At 39.1% G+C, this 16,543-nt stretch overlaps 1 protein-coding gene across 1 annotated transcript; it reads left to right on the forward strand.

Moving 5' to 3' along the window:
- The first annotated feature begins 4,791 nt into the window (after positions 1–4,791).
- On the forward strand, positions 4,792–5,934 carry LOC128573792 (guanine nucleotide-binding protein G(I)/G(S)/G(O) subunit gamma-10-like). The gene has a single exon (XM_053574204.1). It carries the CDS (start codon positions 4,792–4,794, stop codon positions 4,996–4,998), a length of 207 nt encoding a protein of 68 aa, XP_053430179.1. The 3' UTR covers positions 4,999–5,934.
- The last annotated feature ends 10,609 nt before the right edge of the window (positions 5,935–16,543 follow it).

A 16,543-nucleotide genomic window follows, 5' to 3' on the forward strand; every position in this document is an offset into this window, starting at 1 on the left:
CAGATAAGCAAAATAATCTTCAAGTGATCTGCATGTGGCCTGCAGGCCACAGGTTAGATAGCCCTGACTTCTAAATAGTTCAACTGTGAAACAGATGGAATTTGCTGAAGGTATGTTAGAATAGTGGCCGCTCATGCTATCAATCAGCCTCCAGCTACCAGCTTATTTCCCAGGAGTGGAGAGAGGTGCAAATAAGCAGGGAACCACTATACTGCTGATGTGAACCCTTCATTTCAAAATGATCTTGTTTGTTTAAATGAAATTTGCTGTTTGTGTGGTGACTATTTGTCCCTCCAGCTCGTATTAAGGTAATTAATTGTATTTGTGTTTACTCTTCTTCTCAAGACTAATTAATGGGAAGTTTAAGGTACTTTTAATATGCTAAGATATATACACATTTTATACCTATGTTTGCAATACATATGTTGTTATGTATTGTAAAATCAATGTTATTTAGCAAAACAGATTCATTTTCTTAGCCAGAATAAGAGAAGAGATGGCTCTGTGAGGCCCTCAGGCATGAAAACCAATTCCAGACTTGACGTACAATGTAGGAGGTATTTAGAAAACTTAAAATGAATTCAATTGCTTTGGGAAAATAATGGCTTTGAAACATATCCTCCCAATTTAATTATTATCTCTCCCTTATGCTCAAGAAGACACACACTCAACATACCCCGGAAAGATACCAAACCAGGAAAGACCTTTTAAGGCTATGAAATTCAACTCACTCCTTTTATTAGCTAAGGAAATACAAATTCCAAATAAGGAAATGACTTGCTTAAGGGCACAAACGTCAGCTAACACTGGAGACAAAACATTGCCCCAAGATTTTAACTCGTCCAGAAAACTGCACTCAGGGACTGCACTCCTGAGTCCGAAGGAGTAGACCCTCACTATGAATGCTTACAGGACCATTTAAGCTGTGTCTGACCTCCCAATAGAATCTTAAGCTACAGGAAAGGTAGCTTTCCTCCTCCTCTCATAGGCCAAAAATGCATCCTATCCAAGGGGCCTCATAATCCAGACAGACTCTGGGATTCCAGGGAAACCAGAGAGAATCAACCCAGAGGTACTCTAGTGCTCACTCTTTCTCTTCTCCTAAAAAGAGAAATGCTGATGGGGGGACACTGGACACTGGACTTGAACATACATACGTGGAGCTATTTGTAAATGATGCAGGAGCCACATGGGAAAGCAGATTGTGATGGGAGGCAACCAGGCCCCAGGAAAAGCAGGTTGTAGGGGAAAGGTCTGCTCACATTTAAAAACAAAAGTCTGGGGCCACCCACGACATAGTGTGCATTCTTCATATAAGTTACTACTGGCTGACACTTAGCAAAGGTCATGCTTCATGCCTCCCAGGAACAACATGCCTCTGGTCACCAGGTCAGCCTCTCTCAAGGTCTACCAATCAGGCATACATTGCCTCTATGGTTGCTAGTGCCCTGTTAAGTGACAATACAAACACAACTTCTGTCTCTTTTCCTTCCCTGGCAGAAGCTTGGGCAGCTGGACCCCAGAGAAGAAGAAACTCTGGTTCCTTGGTGTGTGTCACACTTTATGGGGGCAAGACATGATTGCAAGAGGGACTTTACCTAACAATTGCAATCAGTGTAACCTGGCTTATTGTACCCTCAATGAATCCCCAACAATAAAAAAAAAAAAAAAAAAAAAAAAAAAAGAAACTCTGGTTCTCTGGGAGAATAAACTGGTGTGTCCAGGAAAGAGGCACCACAGGTGGGGCACACATTTATTTAATCAATATGTCTCTTGCTAAGCCTGGTCATCACCTTCAGCCCTATACTAGGAGAAACCTCACTGCTACCCAGGGCAGTTAATTGGCTGTGCAATAAAGATCTTTAATTCCTTCAAGCACAATTTCATCTGGCTCCTTCCAAGGCAGTAATGTGAACATATTAATCATCAAAAACCCTGTCCCTGGGGAGATTATCCAAGATGGCGGCCAGGTAACAGCTTCCTTGGAACTGGGCACTGTGAGTCTGGGGAGACAAGACTCCAGGCATCTCTGGCTGGTGGGATCTGCCCATAAATGTCCCTTTGAGGACACAGGGAGTCAGTGAGGGACTTCTGGATCCCATGAGGAGGACAAAAGCAGTGGAAAGCAAGTGTTTGTGTGTGTTCGTTTGGTCTAATCCTGCCAGGAGCTGTAAGTACAGCAGCACTGAGATTGCAAACTGGAAAAGCCTTACCTATGAGAAGTTTTCGGTTTTTTGACTTGGCACTCAGTTGAACTACCTTGGGAGAATTTGGGCAAGAGTGCGGAGGACCTTATAGCCCCAGACTGAGCCACTGAGCCAGATGGAGCTAATAGTGTCTGGCTATGGGCCGTGCAGAGCCATTGTGGGAGAACTGCCCCAGCAAGCTCCACCCTCAGGGTCACAGAGCAAGGATGGGGCAGGATCAAGTAATCTAGTAATTGAGCAGCCTAAAGGCAGGGACTGAGACACCTTGCAGCCTTAGCCCTCATGGGTATAGAGTGAGACAGGTTTTGCACACTGGGTAAGTGGATAGCAACTTCAGGAGTGATCGAAGTGACAAGCACTTTCCTGAGAAAGCTTCTGTTTAGCCAAGTTTAGCAGTTTAAAGAACCTTTTAAGAGGGCTGAGAGATTTAGGCTCTCCAGCCTGCGGGGTTTGAGAAATCAGCAGAGGCCTCCAGTCTCCACCTCTTACAGGTGTATCAGCATTGTGTTTAACACCTCATACCCCAGAAGATCACCTGTTGCCCAGATAATATTCAGCAAGATATATATATTGCTTTGTTTTAGGTTTTTGTTGTTGTTGTTTTGTTTTTTAATATCAACATTTTTGCTATACATTGTTCTTTCCTTTTTTTCATTCTTTTCTTTCTCCATTTTTCTAGTTTAAATATAATTTCCCACTGTTGCCTTTTTCAACAATTAGAACTTCATTTCTGCTAGTGTATATACCCCTATTATTTGGTTTTTCCTCATATTTTATCCTGTAAAGTTTTCTGTTTGCTTGTTTTGGTTTGATTTATAGCATTTTTGTCTTTCCTCTCTACTTGGTGGAGGTGGGGTACTGGGTCCAAACACACTAGCAAAGAGCTGCTGACCTCAAGGGAACAGCCAACCCGGCACCCCCAGAGGTTTGGGGTTTTTAAGGTTGGGTCAAAGTACCCTACTGTATACCCATATTGCTATGTCTCCCTCTTTCTGCACCTCTCATCTTTTTGTCAATATTCTCTTTTACCCACCCCACCCATTCTCATTTTTCTTTTCTTTTCTTTCCTTCCCCCCTCCTTCTTCTTTCCTTTCCTGCTCTTCAACCTTCTCATTCTTCTGGTCTCATACCAAAGGACTCATCGAAAACCTAGGCCAGAGGCATGCCAACTTAAAGAGCAAGAAGAAGTGAAAGGAAAATTAGGGCAAGGAAACAGATAAAAGAAATCACTCATGAGGAAGAATCAGCAGAAAAATCCTGGCAACATGAAAAACCAGTCCAGAGCAACACTGCCCACCAACAAGGGACCACGAGGTAGCTACTATAGAGGATTCCACCTATAAAGAAATGTTAGAAATGACAGAAAGGAAATTTAGAATACAGGTGATGAAATCAATAAAGGAAACTGCTGATAAAGTGGAAAATTACCAAAAGGAAATCCAAAAACAGAATCAAATAAGAGATGAATGATATGAAGAATATAGAAAGGATATAGCAGAGCTGAAGAGTCAATTAGGGAACTTAAAGATGCAAGAGAAACTATCAACAACAGATTAGACCATGCAGAAGAAAGAATCTCAGAGGTAAAGGACAAAGCTCTCAAGATAACTCAGATAGTTAAAGAGGCAGAAAAGAAGAGCAAGAAAGCAGAATGTTCACTGACAAAATTATGGGACTTTATGAAGCATTCAAACATATGAGTGATAGGTATCCCAGAAGGGGAAGAAGAATGCCCCAGAGGAATGGAAGCCATACTACAGAATATTATAAATGAAAATTTCCCAATATCACCAAAGATTCTGACGCACTCCTTTCAGTGGGATTTCGGACCCCAGGTCACCTCAACTCTAACCAAGTTTCTCCAAGACACATTGTGATGAACCTGTCCAAAGTCAAGACAAAGGAAAAGATTCTTCAAGCCACAGGAGTAAGTGCCAGTTGACCTAGAGGGGCAAATCCATCAGGGTGACTGCAGCCTTCTCTAAGGAAACTTTCCAAGCAAAAAGACAATGGTCATCTACCTTTAATCTACTTAAACAACAATTTCCAGCCCAGAATTCTATTTCCTGCCAAGCTAAGTTTTAAAATTGAGAAAGAAATCAAATCATTTACTGATATATAAACATTGAGGAAATTTGCCACAACAACAAGACCAGCTCTACAGGAAATACTTCAAACTGTTCTACACACTGACCACCACAATAGATCAACAGCAAAGTAAGAACTCAGCAATTAAAGAACCGAACCTAACTTCCACACTGATGATACAAAAGGTAAAACCAAGCAATGGACTCTCACAAATTAGATGAATAGAACACTACCACACTTATCAATTATCTCAATAAATGTTCATGGCTTGAATTCCCCACTGAAGAGGCATAGATTGGCTGACTGGATTAAAAAACACAAGCCATCCATTTGCTGTCTGCAGGAAACACACCTAGTTTCAAAAGACAAATTAAAACTCTGAGATAAGGGTTGGAAGTCAATTTTTCAGGCAAATGAAATTCAGAAGAAAAGAGGGGTTGCATCTTATTTTCAGATACATATGGATTTAAAGCAACTGAAGTCAAAAAAGACAAAGATGGCCTCCGGGGCCAGCGTGAGCGCCCTGCAGCGCCTGGTGGAGCAGCTCAAGTTGGTGGCCGGCGTGGAGCGCATCAAGGTCTCTCAGGCGGCCGCAGAGCTTCAGCAGTACTGCACGCAGAATGCCTGCAAGGATGCCCTGCTGGTGGGTGTTCCAGCTGGAAGCAACCCCTTCCGGGAGCCCAGATCCTGTGCTTTACTCTAGGGAAGAAGTTCTCTGAGGAATGCCTTCAAGTACAAAGTGATGAATGACTGCCTCCAAGTCTCAAGAAAACACTTTCCCCAGCCAATGACTTTTAGATATTTTAGTCCTTTCCGGTGGCCAGGTCCCATAGCCAAAATCCCACAGGAATTGATGAGTTTCTACTACAAATAAAGAAACTGAGTGAAGGAGTAGAGTTTTAAATAATAATAGCCTGAATTTTTTTGTGAAGTACTTTATACTTAAGAAAAAACCTTACCACTAGATATACCAAACAGACATCTTTCATAAGTAAATTACTGCTGTTGCTATGCCTGGAATATTAGGTCTATTTTATTTACTGGATGTTTACATTTTAGGAAGGAAAACATTTTATTTGTTAAAAAAAAAAAATCCAATATTTGTAATGGTTTTTCCTGACAAGGATTTTTATATCATAACAAAATTTACTCTTTTCTCATGAATTTACAATTTCTAAATGAACAAGAAAGTTACAATTGGGGGAGAAGAATAGGCTTTACAAATCAAAAGATGTCTTGATTTTTCTAAATGAGAAGATTGTTTTGTTTTTAACACTAAACATGAGAGCTGTTTCTTAGCAAACTTGTTTGGAAAGATGAACGTTGTGTTTTAGTTTGCCCCTGTCTAAGAAGCAGAATCAGCCTTTGTATTCTTATGTTCGTCTACTTTGTAATTGTATGTGAAAAAAAATTTTACATTATTTCATGTCCTTAAACACATTTAAAATGTGACCTACAGAACTTTGTAAATGGTTAAAAATAACATAATTTGAAAATATTACAACTTAAAAGAATTCATAATGACACTAGTACTTTACTTTATGATGTGCCTTTGATTTAATTGGAACACTTTTAGAAGGATACATTATTTGTGTTTGTAATAATCTTTGAAGAGCTTAGAAATAAAATTTCTACATAACTCATCAAAAAAAAAAGACAAAGATGGTCACTTCATATTGGTCAAGGGAAAAATACAACAGAAAGACATTTCAATTCTAAATATTTATGCACCCAATTTAAATGCTCCCAGATTCTTGAAACAGACCTTATTCAGTCTGAGCAATATGATATCCCATAATACCATAATAACAGGGGTCTTTAACACTCCTCTTACAGAGCTGGACAGATCCTCTACACAGAAATTAAACAAAGATATAAGGGACGTAAATGAGATCCTAGAACAACTGTTCTTGATACATACATATAGAACACTCCATCCCAGAGATAAAGAATATACATTCTTCTCATCGCCCCATGGAACATTCTCCAAAATTGATCATATTTCTAGCACACAAAACAAACCTCAGCAGAATCAAAAGAATTGAAATTTTACCTTATATCTTCTCAGACAACAAGGCACTCAAGGTGGAACTCAACTCCAACAAAAATGTTCAATCTCACACAAAGGCGTGGAAATTAAACAACCTTCTGTTGAATGATACTTGGGTGCAGGAAGAAATAAAACAGGAAATCATTAACTTCCTTGAATATAACAACAATAAAGACACAAGCTACCAAAACCTCTGGGATACTGCAAAAGCAGCATTGGGAGGAAAATTTATCACTTTAGATATCTACATTCGAAAAAACGAAAGAGAGGGCATCAACAACCTCACAAGCCATCTTATGAAATTGGAAAAAGAAGAACAATCTAAGCCTAAACCCAGTAGAAGAAAAGAAATATACAAAATTAAATCAGAGATCAATGAAATTGAAAACAAAAGAATCATTCAGAAAATTAATGAAACAAGGAGTTGGTGGCGGGGGTTGTTTGTTTTTGTTTTTGTTTTTAAATCAAACTGTTTATTGTTGCTTCTTGCCATTTGGTAGCATTTTATACAGGCTTTGATATTCAGTATACCCTAGATTCAGTAAAAAAAAAAACTTTTTTTTTCAGAGTTTCCGACTCTAACTTTTTTTTTTATTGTTCGGGATTCATTGAGGGTACAATAAACCAGGTTACACTGATTGCATTTGTTAGGTAAAGTCCCTCTTCCAATCGTGTCTTACCCCCAAAAGGTGTAGCACACACCAAGGCCCCACCCCACTCCCTCCTTCCCTCTCTCTCCTCTTCCTCTCTCCACCCCTTCCTCCTTCTTTCTCTCTCTGCTCTCCCATTCCCCACTGTGACCTTAATTGTCATTAATTGTCCCCATCTCAAAATTGAGTACATAGGATTCATGCTTCTCCATTCTTGTGATGCTTTACTAAGAATAATGTCTTCCACTTCCATCCAGGTTAATAGGAAGGATGTAAAGTCTCCATTTTCTTTAAGGGCTGAATAGTATTCCATGGTGCACATATAGCAAAGCTTGTTAATCCATTCCTGGGTTGGTGGTCATTTAGGCTGTTTCCACATTTTGGCCATTGTAAATAACCAGTCTACTACAAGTGTCCTTATGATACAAGGATTTTTTTCCTTTGGGGTAGATGCCCAATAATGGGATTGCAGGATCAAATGAGAGGTCTAGCTTGAGTGCTTTGAGGTTTCTCCATACTTCCTTCCAGAAAGGTTGTACTAGTTTGCAGTCCCACCAGCAGTGTAAAAGTGTTCCCTTCTCTCCACATCCATGCCAGCATCTGCAGTTTTGAGATTTTGTGATGTGGGCCATTCTCACTGGGGTTAGATGGTATCTCAGGGTGGTTTTGATTAGCCTTTCTCTAATAGATAGGGATGATGAACATTTTTTCATATGTTTGTTAGCCAGTCATCTGTCTTCTTTAGAGAAAGTTCTATTCATGTCTCTTGCCCATTGATATATGGGATTGTTGGCTTTTTTCATGTGGATTAATTTGAGTTCTCTATACATCCTAGGTATCAAACTTTTGTACGATTCAAAATATGCAAATATTCTTTGCCATTGTACAGGTTGTCTATTTGCTTTGGTTGTTGTCTCCTTAGCTGTACAGAAGCTTTTCAGTTTAATGAAGTCCCATTTGTTTATTTTTGTTGTTGTTGCGATTGCCATGGCAGTCTTCTTCATGAAGTCTTTCCCCAGGCCAATATCTTCCAGTGCTTTTCCTACACTTTCTATGAGGATTTTTATTGTCTCATGCCTTAAATTTAAGTCCATTATCCATCTTGAATCAATTTTTGTGAGTGGGGAAAGGTGTGTGTCCAGTTTCAGTCTTTTACATGTGGATATCCAGTTCTTCCAACACCATTTATTGAATAGGGAGTCTTTCCCCCAAGGTATGTTCTTGTTTGGTTTATCAAAGATTAGGTGGTTGTAAGATGTTAGTTTCATTTCCTGGTTTTCTATTTGATTCCAAGTGTCTATGTTTCTATTTTTGTGCCAGCACCATGCTGTCTTGACCACTATGGCTTTGTAGTACAACCTAAAATCTGGTATGGTGATGCCACCAGCTTTATTTTTATTACTAAGAACAGCCTTAGCTATACGGTTTTTTTTCCGGTTCCATACAAACTGCAAAATCATTTTATCCAAATCTTGAAAGTATGATGTTGGTACTTTAATAGGCATGGCATTGAATAGGTAGATTGCTTTGGGAAGTATAGACATTTTAACAATGTTGATTCTTCCCAGCCATGAGCATGGTATGTTCTTCCATTTGTTAATATCCTCTACTATTTCCTTTCTGAGGATTTCATAATTGTCTTTATGGAGGTCCTTCACCTCCTTGGTTAGGTATATTCCTAGGTATTTCATTTTCTTTGAAACTATGGTGAAGGGAGTTGTGTCCTTAATTAGCTTTTCATCTTGACTGTTATTGGTGTACACAAAGGCTACTGACTTGTGGACATTGATTTTATATCCTGAAACATTACTGTATTTTTTGATGACTTCTAGGAGTCTTGTGGTTGAGTCTTTGGGATTCTCTAAGTATAAGATCATGTTGTCAGCAAAGAGGGAGAGTTTGACCTCCTCTGCTCCCACATGGATTCCCTTTGTTTCCTAGTCATGCCTAATTGTATTCGCTAGAACTTCCAACACTATGTTGAATAGTAAAGGTGACAGAGGAAAACTTTGTTTGGTTCCAATTCTAAGAGGAAAAGCGTTCAGTTTTACTCCATTCAGTAAAATATTAGCTGTGGGTTTGTCATAGATAGCTTCAATCAGTTTTAGAAATGTGCCACCTATGCCTATACTGTTCAGTGTTCTAATTAGAAAAGGATGCTGGATTTTATCAAATGCTTTTTCTGCAGCTATTGAGAGGCTCATATGATCTTTATTTTTGCCTCTATTAATACACTGGATAGCGTTTATGGACTTGCATATGTTAAACCAGCCTTGCATCCCTGGGATGAAACCTACTTGATCATGATGTATGACTTTTTTGATGATAAGCTGTAATCTATTGGCTAGGATTTTGTTTAGAATTTTTGCATCAATATTCATGAGTGAGATTGGTCTGAAATTCTCCTTTTTGGTTGGGTCTTTTCCTGGTTTTGGTATCAGGATGATGTTTGCTTCATAAAATGTGTTGGGGAAGATTCCTTCCTCCTTAATTTTTTGGAATAATTTCTGCAGTACAGGAATAAGCTTTTTCTCGAAGGTTTGATAGAATTCTGGTGTGAAGCCATCTGGACGAGGGCATTTTTTGGTTGGAAGCTTTTTTATTTTTTCTTTACTCTCAGTGCTTGAAATTGGTCTGTTCAGGAGCTCTATCTCTTCCTGGCTATGTCTAGGGGGAGGGAGTGATTCCAAATATTGATCCATTTCCTTCACATTGTCAAATTTCTGGGCATAGAGTTTATGGTAGTATTCAGAGATGATCTCTTGTATCTCTGTGGGATCAGTTGTTATTTCCCCTTTATCATTTCTTTTTTTTTTTTATTGTTGGGGATTCATTGAGGGTACAATAAGCCAGGTTACACTGATTGCAATTGTTAGGTAAAGTCCCTCTTGCAATCATGTCTTGCCCCCATAAAGTGTGACACACACCAAGGCCCCACCCACCTCCCTCTTTCCCTCTTTCTGTTTCCCCCCCATAACCATAATTGTCATTAATTGTCCTCATATCAAAATTGAGTACATAGGATTCATGCTTCTCCATTCTTGTGATGCTTTACTAAGAATAATGTCTTCCACGTCCATCCAGGTTAATACGAAGGATGTAAAGTCTCCATTTTTTTTAATGGCTGAATAGTATTCCATGGTATACATATACCACAGCTTGTTAATCCATTCCTGGGTTGGCGGGCATTTAGGCTGTTTCCACATTTTGGCGATTGTAAATTGAGCTGCAAGAAACAGTCTAGTACAAGTGTCCTTATGATAAAAGGATTTCTTTCCTTCTGGGTAGATGCCCAGTAATGGGATTGCAGGATCAAATGGGAGGTCTAGCTTGAGTGCTTTGAGGTTTCTCCATACTTCCTTCCAGAAAGGTTGTACTAGTTTGCAGTCCCACCAACAGTGTTCCCTTCTCTCCACATCCACACCAGCATCTGCAGTTTTGAGATTTTGTGATGTGGGCCAATCTCACTGGTGTTAGATGATATCTCAGGGTTGTTTTGATTTGCATTTCTCTAATATATAGAGATGAACATTTTTTCATGTGTTTGTTAGCCATTCGTCTGTCATCTTTAGAGAAAGTTCTATTCATGTCTCTTCCCATTGATATATGGGATTTCGTGTGGATTAATTTGAGTTCTCTATAGATCCTAGTTATCAAGCTTTTGTCTGATTGAAAATATGCAAATATCCTTTCCCATTGTGTAGGTTGTCTCTTTGCTTTGGTTATTGTCTCCTTATCTGTACAGAAGCTTTTCAGTTTAATGAAGTCCCATTTGTTTATTTTTGTTGTTGTTGCAATTGCCATGGCAGTCTTCTTCAGGAAATCTTTCCCCAGGCAAATATCTTCCAGTGTTTTTCCTATGCTTTCTTGGAGGATTTTTATTGTTTCATGCCTTGAATTTAAGTCCTTTATCCATCTTGAATCAATTTTTGTGAGTGGGGAAAGGTGTGGGTCCAGTTTCAGTCTTTTACATGTAGACATCCAGTTCTCCCAACACCATTTATTGAATAGGGAGTCTTCCAAGGTATGTTCTTGTTTGGTTTATCAAAGATTACGTGGTTGTAAAATGTTAGTTTCATTTCTTGGTTTTCAATTCAATTCCAAGTGTCTATGTCTCTGTTTTTGTCCCAATACCATGCTGTCTTGAGCACTATGGCTTTGTAGTACAGATTAGAATCTGGTACGCTGATGCCCTCAGCTTTATTTTTGTTACAGAGAACTGCCTTAGCTGTACGGGTTTTTTTCCGGTTCCATACAAAACGCAGAATCATTTTCTCCAAATCTTGAAAGTACGATGTTCATATTTTGATAGGAATGGCATTGAATAGGTAGATTGCTTTGGGAAGTATAGACATTTTAACAATGTTGCTTCTTCCCAGCCATGAGCATGGTATGTTCTTCCATTTGTTAATATCCTCTGCTATTTCCTGTCTGAGGATTTCATAGTTTTCTTTATAGAGATCCCTCACCTCCTTCGTTAGGTATATTCCTAGGTATTTCATTTTCTTTGAAACTATAGTGAAGGGAGTTGTGTCCTTAATTAGCTTCTCATCTTGACTGTTAGTGGTGTACACAAAGGCTACTGACTTGTGGACATTGATTTTATATCCTGAAATATTACTGTATTTTTTGATTACTTCTAGGAGTCTTGTGGTTGAGTCTTCGGGATTCTCTAAGTATAAGATCATGTCATCAGCAAAGAGGGAGAGTTTGACCTCCTCTGCTCCCATTTGGATTCCCTTTATTTCCTTGTCTTGCCTAATTATATTGGCTAGAACTTCTAGCACTACGTTGAATAGTAAAGGTGACAGAGGACAACCTTGTCTGGTTCCAGTTCTAAGAGGAAAAGCTTTCAGTTTTACTCTATTCAGTAAAATATTGGCTGTGGGTTTGTCATAGATAGCTTCAATCAGTTTTAGAAATGTGCCACCTATGCCTATACTCTTCAGTGTTCTAATTAGAAAAGGATGCTGGATTTTATCAAATGCTTTTTCTGCATCTATTGAGAGGCTCATGTGATCTTTATTTTTGCCTCTGTTAATATGGTGGATAACGTTTATGGACTTGCGTATGTTAAACCAGCCTTGCATGCCTGTGATGAAGCCTACTTGATCATGATGAATGACTTTTTTGATGATAAGCTGTAATCTATTGGCTAGGATTTTGTTGAGAATTTTTGCATCTATATTCATGAGTGAGATTGGTCTGAAAGTCTCCTTTTTGCTTGGGTCTTTTCCTGGTTTTGGTATGAGGGTGATGTTTGCTTCATAGAATGTGTTGGGGAATATTCCTTCTACCTCAATTTTTTGGAATAATTTTTGCAGTACAGGAATAAGCTCTTCCTTGAAGGTTTGATAGAATTCTGGAGTGAAGCCATCTGGACCAGGGCATTTTTTGGTTGGAAGATTTTTTATTGTTTCTTTGATCTCAGTGCTTGAAATTGGTCTGTTCAGGAGCTCTATTTCTTCCTGGCTGAGTCTAGGGAGAGGGTGTGATTCCAAATATTGATCCATTTCTTTCACATTGTCAAATTTCTGCGCATAGAGTTTCTGGTAGTATTCAGAGATGATCTCTTGTATCTCTGTGGGATCAGTTGTTATTTCCCCTTTATCATTTCTGATTGAGGTTACTAGAGATTTTACTTTTCTATTCCTCATTAGTCTGGCCAATGGTTTATCTATTTTATTTATTTTTTCAAAAAACCAACGCCTTGTTTCATTAATTTTCTGAATGATTCTTTTGTTTTCAATTTCATTGATCTCTGATTTGATTTTGGATATTTCTTTTCTTCTACTGAGTTTAGGCTTAGATTGTTCTTCTTTTTCCAATTCCATAAGATCTCTTGTGACATTGTTGATGTGCTCTCTTTCTGTTTTTCGAATGTAGGCATCTAAAGCGATGAATTTTCCTCTCAGAACTGCTTTTGCAGTATCCCACAGGTTTTGGTAGCTTGTGTCTTCATTGTTGTTATGCTCAAGGAAGTTAATGATTTCCTGTTTTATTTCTTCCTGCACCCATCTGTTATTCAGCAGAAGATTGTTTAATTTCCATGCCTTTGGGTGGGGTCGAGCATTTTTGTTAGAGTTGAGTTCCACCTTTAGTGCCTTATGGTCTGAGAAGATACAAGGTAAAATTTCGATTCTTTTGATTCTGTTGATATTTGTTTTGTGTCCCAGGATATGATCTATTTTGGAAAATGTTCCATGGGGTGATGAGAAGAATGTATATTCTTTATCTTTGGGATGGAGTGTTCTATATGCGTCTATCAAGCACAGTTGTTCTAGGGTCTCATTTAAATCTCTTATATTCTTGTTTAATTTCTGTTTAGAGGATCTGTCCAGCTGTGTAAGAGGAGTGTTAAGGTCCCCTGTTATTATGGTATTATCAGATATCATATTGCTCAGACTGAGTAAGGTCTGTTTCAAGAATCTGGGAGCATTTAAATTGGGTGCATAAATATTTAGAATTGAAATGTCTTCTTGTTGTATTTTTCCCTTGACCAATATAGAGTGACCATCTTTGTCTTTTTTGACTTTAGTTGCTTTAAATCCACATGTATCTGAAAATAAGATTGCAACTCCTCTTTTCTTCTGAATTCCATTTGCCTGAAAATTTGTCTTCCAACCCTTGACTCGGAGCTTTAATTTGTCTTTTGAAGCCAGGTGTGTTTTTTGCAGACAGCAAATGGATGGCTTGTGTTTTTTCATCCAGTCAACCAATCTATGTCTCTTCAGTGGGGAATTCAAGCCATTAACATTTATTGAGATAATTGATACGTGTGGTAGTATTCTATTCGTCTTATTTGGTGAGAGTCCATTGCTTAGTTTTATCTTTTGCATCAGTGTGGAGGTTAGGTTCTGTCCTTTAATTTCTGAGTTCTTACTTTGCTGCTGATCCATTGTGGTGGTCAGTGTGCAGAACAGGTTGAAGTATTTCCTGTAGAGCTGGTCTTGTTGTGGCGAATTTCCTCAATGTTTGTATGTCCGTAAATGATTTGCTTTCTCCGTCAATTTTGAAGCTTAGCTTAGCGGGGTACAGAATTCTGGGCTGGAAATTGTTCTGTTTAAGTAGATTAAAGGTAGATGACCATTGTCTTCTTGCTTGGAAAGTTTCATTAGAGAAGTCTGCGGTCACTCTGATGGATTTGCCCCTGTCGGTCAACTGGCGCTTACTCCTGGCATCTTGCAGAATCTTTTCTTTGGTCTTGACTTTGGACAGGTTCATCACAATGTGTCTTGGAGAAGCTCAGTTAGAGTTGAGGCGACCTGGGGTCCGATATCCCTCTGAAAGCAGTGTGTCAGAATCTTTGGTGATATTTGGGAAATTTTCTTTTATAATATTCTCTGGTATGGCTTCCATTCCTCTGGTGCATTCTTCTTCCCCTTCTGGAATTCCTATAACTCGTATGTTGGAATGCTTCATAAAGTCCCATAATTCTGACAGTGAATGTTCTGCTTTCTCTCTCTTCTTTTCTGCCTCTTTTACTATCTGAGTTATCTCAAAAACTTTGTCTTCTACCTCTGAAATTCTTTCTTCTGCATGGTCTATCCTGTTGCTGATACTTTCCATTGCATCTTTTTTTCCCTAATTGACTGTTTCAGTTCCTTCAGCTCTGCTATATCCTTTTTATATTCTTCATATCGTTCATCTCTTATTTGATTCTGTTTTTGAATTTCATTTTAGTTATTTTCCACTTTACTAGCAGTTTCCTTCATTGTTTCCATCATTTCTTTCATTGTTTTCAACATGTGTATTCTAAATTCCCTTTCTGTCATTCCTAACATTTCTGTATAGGTGGAATCCTCTGCAGTAGCTACCTCATGGTCCCTTGGTGGGGTTGTTCTGGACTGGTTCTTCATGTTGCCTGGAGTTTTCTGCTGATTCTTCCTCATGAGTGATTTCTTTTATCTGTTTCCTTCCCCTAATTTTCCTTTAATTCCTCTTGCTCTTTAAGTTCTCATGCCTGTGGACTAAGGGTTTCAGGATCAGAAGAGTGAGAATGTTGAAGAGCAAAAAAGGGATGAAAGAAAGGAGGACCATGTGATAAAAAAAAAAAGAAAAATAGAGAAAGGAGAGGGGGTGGGTAAAAGTAATATTAACAAAAAGAAGAGAGGCACAGAAAGAGGTAGACAGAGCAATATAGGTTTACAGTAGGGTACTTTGATACACCCTTAAACAGAAACCACCTTCTGGGGTGCCCAGTTGGGTGGTTTCCTTCAGGTCAGCAGCTCTTTGCTAACCTGATCAGACACAGTACCCCACCTCCACCAAGCAGAGAGGAAAGACAAAAATGTTATAAATCAAACCAAAACAAGCAAACAGAAAACTTCACGGAATAAAATTGGGTGGAAAACCAAATAATAGTGGTAGAAACACTAACAAAAATGAAGTTCTAATTATTGAAATAGGCAGCAATGGGAAATTATAATTAAACTAGAAAAAATTGAGAAAGAAAAAGGATCTGTATGGAAAAGGTTGAACTTAAAAAACAAAACAACAATCAACAACATCAAAATAAACAAAAAAAACAACCAAACCAAAAAAAAAAAAAAAACACAACCATAACCAAAGCAGTATGTATATGTTATTGAATATTGTTTGGGCAACACGTGATCTTCTGTGGTATGAGATGTTAATCACAGTTCTGATATGACTGGAGGCTGCTAGTTTCTCAAACCCCAGCAGGTAGACACCCTAAATCTCTCTTCAGCCCACTTAAAAGGCACTTTGAACTTGTTCACTTGCTGAGCAGAAGCTTTCCCAGGGAAGTGCTTGTTGCTGGTATCACTGCTGAAGTGGCTATCCACTTACCCTGTGTGCCAAAACTGGTCTCCCTCTGCCCCCGAGGGTTAGGGCTGCAAGGTGGCTCAGACCCCACCCTGAGGGTACTTGGTCACTGGGTTACCAGCTCCCACCCAATTCCAGCTCTGCAACCCTGAGGGTGGAGCTTGCCGGGGCAGATGTCTCACAATGGCTGCCTGTGACCCAGAGCCAAACACTATTAGCTCCGTCTGGCTCAGCGGCTCAGACTGGGGCCCTAGACAAAGGCCAAAGTTCTCTGCACTCCCGCTCAGGCTCTCCCCAAGGCAGTTCAGCTGAGTGCCAAGTCCAAAGACACCAAAACAGTTCACAGGTAAGGCCTTTCTGGTTTGCAGTCTCGCTGCTACTGAACTTACAGTTGCGGGTGGGTTTAGACGGATTGAACACACACGACCACTTGCCGGTTTTCCACTGTTTTAGTCCTCCTCTTGGGGTCCAGAAGTCTCTCTCTGACTCCCTGTATCCTCTCAGGGGTGATGATAGGCAGATCCCACCAGCCAGAGATGCCTGGAGTCCTATCTCCCCAGACTCACGGTGCCCAGATGCAAGGAAGCTGTTACTCGGCTGCCATCTTGCTCCCCCCCTTTATCATTTCTGATTGAGGTTGCTAGAGATTTTACTTTTATATTTCTAGTTACTCTGGCCAATAGTTCATCTATTTTATTTATTTTTCAAAAAACCAACAACTTGTTTCATTAATTTTCTGAATAATTATTTTGTTTTCAATT

The sequence above is a fragment of the Nycticebus coucang genome, chromosome 21 (genome assembly GCF_027406575.1).
Source record: "Nycticebus coucang isolate mNycCou1 chromosome 21, mNycCou1.pri, whole genome shotgun sequence".
In the NCBI taxonomy this organism is placed as follows: Eukaryota; Metazoa; Chordata; class Mammalia; order Primates; family Lorisidae; genus Nycticebus; species Nycticebus coucang.